Source organism: Alligator sinensis, unplaced genomic scaffold, assembly GCF_000455745.1.
Source record: "Alligator sinensis unplaced genomic scaffold, ASM45574v1 scaffold220_1, whole genome shotgun sequence".
NCBI classification, from domain to species: Eukaryota; Metazoa; Chordata; order Crocodylia; family Alligatoridae; genus Alligator; species Alligator sinensis.
In genome coordinates this window covers 1,529,875-1,541,124 of record NW_005842136.1, presented here as the reverse complement: position 1 = coordinate 1,541,124, position 11,250 = coordinate 1,529,875, and the positions used below count along the sequence as shown (strand labels likewise).

Below are 11,250 nucleotides of genomic sequence, written 5' to 3'. Positions count from 1 at the left end.
GCTATTTAAAAGCAGCTATATGTGGTTGAAGCAAAAACAAATGGGCTCCTACACACATGCAGGGAGTGTAATTCCAACGTATCAGAGCAGACTCCAGCATCATGTGCATCAGTGTCCCCACGCTGAAAGCTGGCGGTGGGGTGCTTTAAAGCTCGTTCGACGAGCTTTAGTTCAAAGCATCCCACTGCCATTTTTCAGCGTGGGGACACTGATACATAAGATGCTCTGTGTATTTTTAATTAGCACGGCTCTCGGAGCTGCGCTGATTAAAACACCCCCTCCCCCCTGCCTCCCGGAGCACGTCTGTAAACACACAAATGGACTACAGTATGCATCTTAAGATAATTGCTCCAGTAGTTCTGGAGACTCCCTTAAAAATAGCTTATAAACAAGAATAGCACCTGAATCTCCAAGTGGAATAATTTCTTTCAATGTCACTTTAGCATATAACTGGCTTTCTTAGCTATGCAGCTCAAATGAGTTTGGTAGCCTACAGCTTACATGAAAGGATTTCTGGATGTCTCTTTGTTTTATGGGAAGGGATAGTCTTGATTATTTTTTATGGTAAAATCAGCGCAAAGAACAGTGAGACGATCTTCATTGACCAGCTTCACTGCAACAACATAATCTCCCTGGGTGAGACAAAAGCAGAGCACTAGATTAGCATGCACGTGGTGAACAGCATTCTCTTTCTGTAGGAGAAAATCCCTTTTTTAATTAAAAAAAATATTTTCCTACTGCATCCCTCCAAAAATCTCTCCCAGTCCTAAACATGTTTCAGTACCAGTAAAAGGTTTGTTCCGTGCTGCTTGCCAAAGGTCCTGTTCTTTATAGACAACAGAGCAGCAAATTCTGAATTAAAACATGATGGTGATTGCTTCCAGAGGGAAGCAAAATATTCTGATCTTTAGAAATTCCTATCAAGTCAGTGTAGCTCCTTTTACACTTTCTGACACAATTGCCCCTTGGCTTGTGGTTTGAAGGCCATCTTTACTTTGCAGATGCTGTTTAATTAGACTAAGAGAAGTGCACCTTGGACTGGCTCCATCTCACTCTAATCTTACTGTTCAGTTATTAAACTGTTATCACTTCAGATGAATCCTTACAGAGTTAGCATATTGAGCTGTAAGAAATTTCATAAAAACACATGCCACAGGCACTCAGAACTGGATGTATTTTCATCTCAAAAATGTGTGGTTAAAAATAAGAGTTCTTTTAGGGGGAGAATTTTACATAATTGCTCTCCTCACCCTGCACAAAGAAACCAGGCAAAGTTCAAATGAATAGACTTGTGGTTTGAGGAACCCTGGTTTTGTAGGCCAGAACCTCTCTCTCACTTCAAATGTTCAGAGGAGAATTGGGAAAGTGACCTATAAAAAGGATCCCATGAGATTTGGAGGAGGATTTAACACAGAATTCTCTTATGGATTTTAGGCAATGCAAGACTTCTTGTTTTTGTCAGCAATGTAGAGAGGAACAAAATATGTGGCTGGAAAGCCACCAGATGTATAGGGGCTTTGGAGCAGTGGTCCCTTTGCTTCAGCCAGGGCTTTCTGCTTTATGGAAGAAGGAAGAGACTTAGTTGCAAATATGGCTGTTGAGGACATAACCGTATTTGAACCAGATTCCCCTGAGCAGACTCTCCTGAGAATGCTGATGTTAGATGAAGCTCTGTAATCAACAGAGCCAGGTTCTGTAGGCCTTACACACATTGGGTGTATCTACACGAGCACTTAACTGGGTACATCTATACAAGACACTTAAAATGTAGGGGCGTGGGTACACGCCACGTTTTTTGCCCTTTCTAGCACTGAAATGACTGTTTGCATGAGTGGGTTTTCCAGATGCTTTAAAAGTCTTTCTGGTGCATTAAACTCCTTGGATGTAGTTTAGTTTGGCTCACTGAGAATTAAAGCATTGCATCCATGGATTTTTGCATGAAAACAGAAAGCCACTCAAAGACATGTAATGAGCCTCTTTGTCCACAGATGGTGCAGCGACTATTTTGTTCACCTCTTTAAATTGCTGCCACTTTTGAATTGCTCCCGTTTTATTTTTTCTTGTGCTGTGTGCTTGCTTCCTGCTCCCACAGCTACGTGGCAGAGCATGGGGTAGGGGGTCTTGGGTTGGGGAGCAGTGTGGGACCATCCTGCTCTCCTGTGATGCTGACCAAGGACCGGGCTTAATTCATTTGAAAACCTAGTATGTGCAAACACTGATGCAACACTCCAAAGCTTAATTTGTACGAAAACCTAGTGCATGCACTGATGCGATGCTCCAAAATAAACAAGGTTAAATTTTATAAGCTTATTTAATTTAATGAGGATTAAACCCCGTGACATGTACAGATGCCCCAGAAGACTAATTCTACTGCATAGTGCAGCAGGCAAAGCCTGTGCTAATACACAGTAAATTTAATGTAATGCACAGTAGCATCACAAAGAAAGTTAATCTACACTAATGTACAGTAGCACCGATTATGGCACATCAAGTTAGTCCCTGTCATTACAGGTACTAAACTTAATGTGCTGTAATTACTGCGCGGTAATGAACATGTAGACATTCCCACGGAGGAATTGACTGATGGTAAGTCCGCAGTAAAGACTTACCATCTACATATGCACCTGTATTAGGGCGCAATAAATTAATTAACTCCACCATAAGATAGTACTGTCTGGCAGAGTTATTGTGTATGTATGCTGTACTGCACGTGTAGATAGTGACAGGGGCTGGCTGGGGCACGAGAGTGCAAAAGTGTGGGGGCTGCCTGCCAGTTAGCCCTGCACTGTAAGCACCCTCATGCCCCAGCCAGCCCCTCTGCTGCCCAACGCTGCCACCTGGAGCCCAGGGCTGACCCCTTGGGCCCCCCCACCAGCCTGGGGCTCCTCTGCCCTGGCTTGAATTGCTGTGGTCCTGGGCGCACATGCAAATGCTGTGCCTGCGAGCAGTTTTCTCTGGTGCAAACTGTGCCAGAGTTTATTGCTTCAGCTTAATTGCATATGTAGATGCACCTATTGAGTAGTACCTTATTTCCTTGATGAATACAGTGGCTCCTCGTGAGTTCTCCTAATATTAACCCTCCCCCCCCCGTTTTTTCTTAAAATACTCCCCCCCCCCCCCCCCCAAAGCAAAAACCCATGGAACCGGTGCGGTTAATGGGTACTTCCAGAGGCAACCTTTCTCAGACTGCTAGGGACAGCTGCTTCATTTGTTACCAATTCAAAATGCAATGCCATGCATTGGATGGGGAAATGACAAACACTGCTGAATGGTTCTAGTGCCTGGTATTGGAAGAGAAAATCTGTGATTACTGACAAAATCCAGCTGCAGCTGGTAGGAATATGGTGACTCTGTTAGGTGATCCTTATATTTTAGAGTGTGAAGCAGTTCTTAAGTTGTAAGATAACTTACTTGGGGGACTTCAAAGTTTCCCAGACTGACAGGTCCTTCATAGTAGAGACGTTCTGAAAAACAAAATGGATCCTTATTGTGCAACACACAAGGAAAATAACATTTGACAGTCAACACTATTTTGTAATGACATTTGGAAGTCTTCAGGTGACAAGGGCTATGAAATTGTGAAGCGGTTCACAAAGAGGCCCATAACAACCCTCTGAGATAAGTGAAAAAATATCCACTGCCTTATTAGTGAGAGGGAATTTGTGCCAGTGCCCCTGCTAAGCCCCTGGGGATGTCCTGTGTAAGGTATGCCTTCATGGAAGTGTTGAGGAGACAGTCTCATCTGAGTGCTCAGGCAGTTAGTAAGTGTAAAGTTTTCTGTCCTGACACATCTGACTTCCAAGTGCTTATTGAATATTAAATTAATTTAAAAAGTCTTTGACTTTTTGAAGTAAACTGGCACACAGAGGTTAAGTAACTTGTCAAAGGTATGGAAAGTTGGTGTAAATGTGAAGACTGGAATCCCTGAGTCTCACTTGCCGGGTTCTGGCTCTGTAGCCACTAGATACACTTCCTCCATTCTCACCACTTACTGGGTGAAAAAAAAGATTATTTCTGCGCTTGTGGTTGTACAGTACCATCCAAGCTCCCTTTCTCTTTTCTGTAGCTTATTGGGTCAAAGCCTGCAGCCAGCACTTAAAAGTCCTCAGACATTTTAAATGTAGGTTGAAAGCTTCCTACACTCCTCTGCTGCCCCTTGAGATCCAGGACCAATTCCAGTCTCCTGTCTCATATGAGCTATTATATTGTTTCTTCTTTGATGCTGAGAGAGAAAGTGGTATTTTTATCTTGTTATATGGATTTTTCAGACTCCATTCTGCCCGGCCCCTTTCTCCTCTAGCAATTGTCTGCAGTTCACTAAAAGTTGTCTTAGCCTGGCATCTCTTAAACGAACCCTAAACTTTATGGCTAGGGACGGGATTTACACATAAACTGATTTAAGTGATCAGAAACCGGTTTAAATCTGTAACAGAACAGAAATTCAGTGTACATAAACCACTTTCAAACTGGCTGAAACTGGTTTAAGATAAACCTGGTTGAATGTAGTGTCAGACTTAACTGATTTAGGTCAAACCAGTTTATAGAACTTCTGACCCAGACTCCTTCCTGGTTTAAGTTAACTCACAGTCCCCCAGCATCCCATATGGAAGGAATCACAGTTGTTGGCTGGGCTGGGCTGGGCAGTGCTGTCTGCTCTGGCAGAGCAGGGTTGGCCCCACCGCCTTCTTCACTAACTGGAGCACTATTACAGCTCCTGCTTGCTGAGAAGGGGGTGGAGGTGGGAAACCCTGCTCCAGAGTGCCCCCACTCTTGCTGCTTGAGTGGAAGGAATGGGTGGCGTGGCCAGACACTGGTAGCCAGAAAGGAAGGGGGGCGTTTAATCCCCACTCCTTCCTGGACCACAGGTGTGGTCTACTTGGCTTCCCCCCCACCCCCACTCACTACTTGAGCAGCAAGAGTGGGGGCATGGCCAGAGCCTAGCCCAGGCCTGAGGCAAAGTGGGGGAGGGAGAGGGAAATCACAGAGAAGTGGGGCTAGCAGGGACCTCCAGAGGCCTTCTAATGTCTAGTCCAGCCCCTGCCTGAGCCCTGGCCAGACCCTCCCATACAGGGCTTGCTCACAGTGTCCACAACCAAGAACACCTGCTAGGAGGGCTCTGTACTGCTGGGGGGGAAAAACTACCAAGGGCTTCCTGCAGCCAGTTTTCCCCCTCTGCCCCTGGCCCAGCCCCTCCGTGTTTGCCTTCAGCAGTGCCTGTAGGATGGTCCGGCTCAGCCCTGCAGCCCCAGCTCCAGCCATGGGCAAGGCAGGCAGGTGGCTGGGCCAGGCCAGGCCAGGCCACAGGGGCTGGGTTCTTCCCAGCTGGCTGTGGATCAGGCTGGGGCCATGGGAGCTATGTGCCCGGTTTGCTTCCAGCTCCCTGTGCCCAGGCTGGGCTGGGCTGTCACAGAGCCACTGTGGTGGGCAGGGCTCTCCCCCTCCTCTTCCTCCCCTGCCGCAGGGCATGGGGGGTGGGGTTTGGAGGGATGCAGTGCTGGGTCCCATTGTGGGGCGGGGGGGGAAACTGGTCACAGGAAGCCCTTGGTGGCTTTTTTCCCCAGCAGTACAGAGCCCCCTTAGTGGGTGTTCTTGGTTGTGGGTGCTGCCAGCAAACCTTGTATGGGAGGGTCTGGCCATGCCTCAGGCAGGGGCTGGCCTTAGACACTCAAGAACCTCTGGAGGTCCCTGCTATCCCTGCTTCCCTGTGATTCCTGCCTCCCTCCTCCCCACTTTGCCTCAGGCTCGGGCTGGGGTCTGGCCATGCCACCGCTCTCACTGCTCAATCCTTCAGTGCCAGCTGGGGGGCAGAGTCTGGCCATGCTCCCCCTGCCCCTCGGAAAAGTCTGGTAAGGGTAGCTTCCCTCCTCCCCCTCCTGGCACACCCTGGCTGGGGACCATGCAGGCCAGGGTGGGGGTTTAAGCTCCTCTCCAATTATACTCAGCCTGCTGGGACCTGGTCAACGCCCCCCACCCCCCCCAACAGCTCAGCTTCCCTCCAGCCTTCTGGCCACTGCCAAAGGGAAGGGAGGGCTCACTCTAGCACCCCCTAGCTTCTAGCCTGAGTCACTGAAGGCATGTGGCTGCATTTTTGGAATTAAAAGTGAATGTCTATGCATGCGCTTGCTGGTTCAATCTATGCAGGTTAGACTGACTTGCAAAGATTGAATCAGTTCAGGCTCAGGCTTTTTGAATGTCTGTACTTAGCCAAAGTGTTGAATGTGTGGAACAAGCACTGGCATTTGCAAGAGTGCCAAACCCTAGCCCAAATTTTATTAAGAAGGAAACTGAGTCAGAGAAACTGTGTGCGACGTGCCTGAGGTTCGGCAGAAAAGCTAGCAGCAGCTCTTAGATTAGAATTCAGGCTGTTCTGATTACTGCTCCAGGAACTAATTCACAGCAGTACAGGACTATCCCATGTCCTTGACCCTCAGCTGTGCCTTTTTAGAGAGAGCTGTTGCCATGGCTGTTTGCTTCTGTGGATGAAGCAGGAGCCTTAGAGTCTGACACATTTCAGCTTCATGGAGTAATGACTCAAATGTTTAAAAATAGGAGCACAGCCCACCTCTCAGTGCACATTTTACTAGAGCCCAAACAGGAGTTGCAGGTGCTGACTGCAGGCATTCGTGTTCCTGTACAACTTACTCACATAAGTAGTGGCTTCCAGGGTTCAAATTACACTTTGACGTGGGGGGCTGCAGAAAGATTGGGCTTCCCATCATGATGCCCTAATAAAATCAGAAACCCCTCAGGTTATGATTTTCACATTTTACAGGGGGGCTCTTGTCTCTTATGGGGGGGGGCGGGGGGGCTCAGCCCTCCTAAGCTCCCCCATTATTTGAACCCTGGTGACTTCCTGAGGACTTATATTTGAATAAAGCAGGGTAGGTGCTTAAGATCTGGGACGGAAGTTCAATACATGGATTTAACCTAAATCAATTAAGTCTAATACTGCTTCCATCCATGTGTATCTTAAACCAGTTTCAGCCATTTTGAAACCAGTTTATGTGCACTGAACTTCTGTTGTGTTACACACTTAAACCAGATTCTGATCACTTATACCGATTTGTGTGTAATTCCTGTCCCTAGCCTAAGTGTTTGCAGCATGGGTGACTGGTGCCTCCTGAGTCTGGGGGGGCACCAGATCACTGACTGCGGGGAGGGTCCCCTGGCGGCCAATCACTGATTGGGGACGGGGGGCGAAGAATACCCCAGCAGCTGATGGCCGAGCCTGAAATCACCAGTGGCGAAACCAGAAGTGTACTTCCGCTGGCATTTCTGGTTTTACGGCTGGCATTTCCAGGAGGTGCATGACCAAGCTCAGAGGGTGCATGTGCACCCCCTATGTGTCACCAACGGTTTGCAGTAGTAGTAGTGAACATGGGTCATGGAAACTGTCCTAGTCAAATCATATTGCAATGTATGGAAATTTATGCACGTAGAAAATTTCCCTTTTGTACTGATTCCTTTGGGATAAGCCTTGTTTGAGCAGGAAGTAAGGCAACACAGAGTCAGGCTCCAAAAATCCCACAAGCTCCAGATAGCAGCAGAGGACAAACATGGAGCAAGACTGAGCTGTGAGCAGCCTAGGAAATAAACCTCTTTCCTCAGAGTCCTTCTAGGACTGGTGGAGATGGAGATTTTTCTCAGGCTACATGGTTTGCTAGGGCTGAACCTGCAATATTCAAACCTGCCAAGATACTGAAGGTGAAATGCTGGTGTCCTAGCTTTGCAGAACTCTTATTTGAAAATTAAGGAGGTGGCATTAAACAGTATATGTGCTTTCAACTTCTTAGTGGAGAGCCTAGTCTCTCTCTAGTGAAGGGAGAATCTAATTTTTTCCCAATGCTCTATGACAAACTTTAACCACTGCATCAAGGCCTGATCAATGCAGCCCAGGGTCTTAACTCAATAGATTGGCCTGGCTACCACTACTTCAAGAAAAAGGTGTTTCCACAGCACACAGACAAACTGTGGAGGCTTTCCCATTAGAAGTCCCCAGTTGTCTTGGCTATTCTTTCTTGAGGTAGAGATGGAGAGAATCTCTGTCTGGAGCAGAAGTCTGGGAGACAGGCTCCCCCAGCTTCCATTCCAAATTAACCCTACCACAGCTGTAATACTTTGCCCCAATGTAGTGGCTTTCCAACCAAAAGGATTGCAGAGGGCCGAGCAGGGTGATATCTTGGAGACTAAGTTGTTCAGAGTAGCATAGGCTTTCATGGGCAACAACCTACTAGCTTCTGATAAAGTAGATGGTCTCTTCTCTGCAAAAGTTAGTCTCTAAGATATCACCCTGGCCTACCTCCTGCCTGACTTCAGACTATTATGGCAAAGCCACCTCTACCAGAAATACTGGAATGGTTGACAAATATGAATGATGTGAGTAAACTCCTTTTGAGAGCCCTGTGTCACAGATTGGGAGAATGGACTGTTGTCTTCTCTACCAGGAGGAACTGGGCTCTTGTCGTGGGAAATGAGAGCAGCTTTAACTTTCAGCCAGTAACGGCTCCAAGGAGATACCGTGATTAAGCAGGTCTGTTGAGTGGTTTGTCACTACTCTTCTCTGCTAAGGGCCATTTGCTTTGGTGGCTGTGACTTTGACTAAGCCAGGCACCCAAACAACTGTGATTCCTTCCATATGGGCATTGCACTACTGAGTTTGCAGCGGAAGAGAACATTCCTAAAACTGAATCAAATGCAAAAAATATGTCACTTCTGAAATGGTGCTTGAGTACAGTATTTTTCCTACAGTTCATCAGCCCTTGCATTTGCCTATCAAAAAGGAGCAAATTATATAAATCCGTGGCAATAATTATAGCATCTAGCCTTGCTCATTGAATATGAAAGGCTTCTTTTTAGAAATCTTCTGCATGAGCTCATATGGTTTAGATGGTAAGAAAGATTGATATTATAGGATCAATCTATAAATCAGAATGATCTCTCAGTAAAAATATTCAGTAAAAAAGTGCCTGCCTTGTACAGGACACTAGTTAAGTCATAACATCTCTTAGCGACCCAAGGTTTTGGCTGTCTACATTCAGATTTTTAAGGGCTAACATGATTAAAGATGCTTTCCACAGAGCAGCACAGAAAATGTTTATAAAATCCTGTCGACATTGGGGGGTTGGAAGTGGGAGGAGGAGAGGGCAAGCTTCACCATTATTTCTTAACAAAAGTAATTTACCCATACTTTTGCTACTCAACAGGTTATTAGGAAGTGGAGGGGTGTTGTGCACAAGCTGCAATTTCCCAGTAAATATTCTGAGTTACTGGTTATCATTTATTGTGAAGCTGCTTCTCATTTCTGACAAAACACCTATAGTGAAATTCTCACTCCTCTCTTCTCAAATCTTTCTTATGCTGAAAATCTTTAAACATTTTCACACTCTTTGTACTATATAAAGGCCACAGTACATTTGCACCCACCTCTTCCTTTTCTAGGCTTTAAACCTTTCTGGAATTTTAATGTTTTTCTTCATCCATGTATTAATGCAGTAGTGCTTAGTATCTCTAGCGTTAGATCCTGCATCCATTCAACTCAGTGGCAAAGCTCCCATTAACTTTGTTGATGCAGGACTGACCTGAATAGTGCTCAGCTATAGATATCATAGATGAATGAGTATCACTGACTGCTGGGAGTGATAAAGGAAGTGAGACTAAATGAGGTCCCAAGGCAGATCGATCCAGAACCCAGTTCTGTACTGCACCTAAAAGAATTTACTGCACACTCATCCTCTTTCCACATGCCCTGCCTCCTCCCATGTCTCTCTCTGCAGATAATGCATTACATACATTAACCGCAACAGAAACCCCTGGAGGGAAAAAGTTAATGCAACTGAGGTCTTGGATAAGCCTTATTGCTTGCATGTGATTGCAAAGAATTGGATGTTTGTTGAGTGTCCTCATATGTTGACAGTAAGTTGAGGAATTGCAGAAGTTGTATCCTTGGGCATTAAGATTGGTTAAAGTTTGTGAGTTGTGGTTGATACAGATTTTAATGTTGCCATAATAGGTGGTTTTTCTCTGATTTGTGCCGGTAGTGATGGGAAATACACTTGAGCAACCTTAATTCTTTTGCAACTCTTTTCTTGGGAGGGTTATGGAGAATAATTAGAAGAGTTCCTCTCTGAAAAGGGGAAGATTGCCTTTGAACTGAAGACCACAAAGGATTTAGCAATGATTCTGTGCACTAAAAATGTTCCCCTATTTGCTGCTTCCTCAGCAAAAGTTCTAGTAGGCTTTGATCCCCAAGAAACAGACAACATACTTTATTTGTCTTTGTATTAAAACAAGGGCCCCAGGGAGTTGTGCTTGGGCACATGTGGCCATGGTTTGAATTGCTTAAGTAAAGCTAAACAAAGAGGTAACAAATGCTGTAACTGGAATGAAAATATTGGGGAAATATAAGTTAGAATAGTATGCTAAGGAAATTCCAAGTGTGGGCCAAGGTCCTTAAGTAAAATTAAGGGAAGAAAAATGTTAACTATTTGTGACTTTTGACTCCACCTAAACCCCTTTCCACTGCAGATTCCTCTCTATCAGTACAGGGTATCCCTGGTGCTTTCAAAAAGATCAACAGGCTCTACAATAGAAATAAACCATAGGAAAGTCAGTGCTTCTTTGGGAAGAAAAGTGGAGCCAGGTTTTACAAGTTTTGGCCTCAGCAGTGTCTGACCAAATCCTGATTGCAACTATGTTTAAAGTGAGGAGAAATTGGATTTTTTTAGTGTTGCTTGGCATGCACTGAAGACAGGGCTCACGAGTTTAAGTCCAAGGGAGAACATGCTGGACATCTTCAGTGTTGCTTTACCTCACGTTTGACAGCTCACGGGACTGCAATCAAGTTTAATGGCCATGCAGACATTGTCTAAATATGGCCTTGCTGACTTTAGTACAATGTGCCTAGGACCAAACTCCTTCTCAACATAGTTAAACACCTACACCAGCCGTATAGAAAGACCATGCCTTCATTCTGAGGCCACAACATCTAAGGCTGCCTATATATGTGCTGGTTCGTGTCCTAATTAGAACCCATCATAGCAGACTCGATTAATCGAGTCTACTCTGCGTTTTAATTAGAATGCTCCAGCGTGGCCTTGCCGTCATGTGTATAAATCTTCACACATTTAAAAATGGCCATGGGGGTGCTTTATCTAAACCTCATTGAATGAGGTTTAGGTAAAGAGTCCTGCAGCCATTTTGACATGCGCAGGGGCTTAATAAACATGACAGTGAGATATTTCAATTAGAGCA

At 45.5% G+C, this 11,250-nt stretch overlaps 1 protein-coding gene across 1 annotated transcript in view; it reads right to left on the bottom strand.

The window, feature by feature from the left end:
- Positions 1–232: 232 nt before the first annotated feature.
- Positions 233–11,250, bottom strand: part of LY86 (lymphocyte antigen 86) — a 35,852-nt gene continuing 24,834 nt past the window's right edge. The window contains exons 4-5 of the mRNA XM_006025212.2: positions 3,412–3,464; positions 233–632 (exon numbers count right to left, since the gene is read on the bottom strand). Of these exons, the coding sequence (XP_006025274.1) occupies positions 531–632; positions 3,412–3,464 (155 nt within the window). The 3' untranslated portion in view covers positions 233–530. The remainder of the gene's footprint in view (positions 633–3,411; positions 3,465–11,250) is intronic.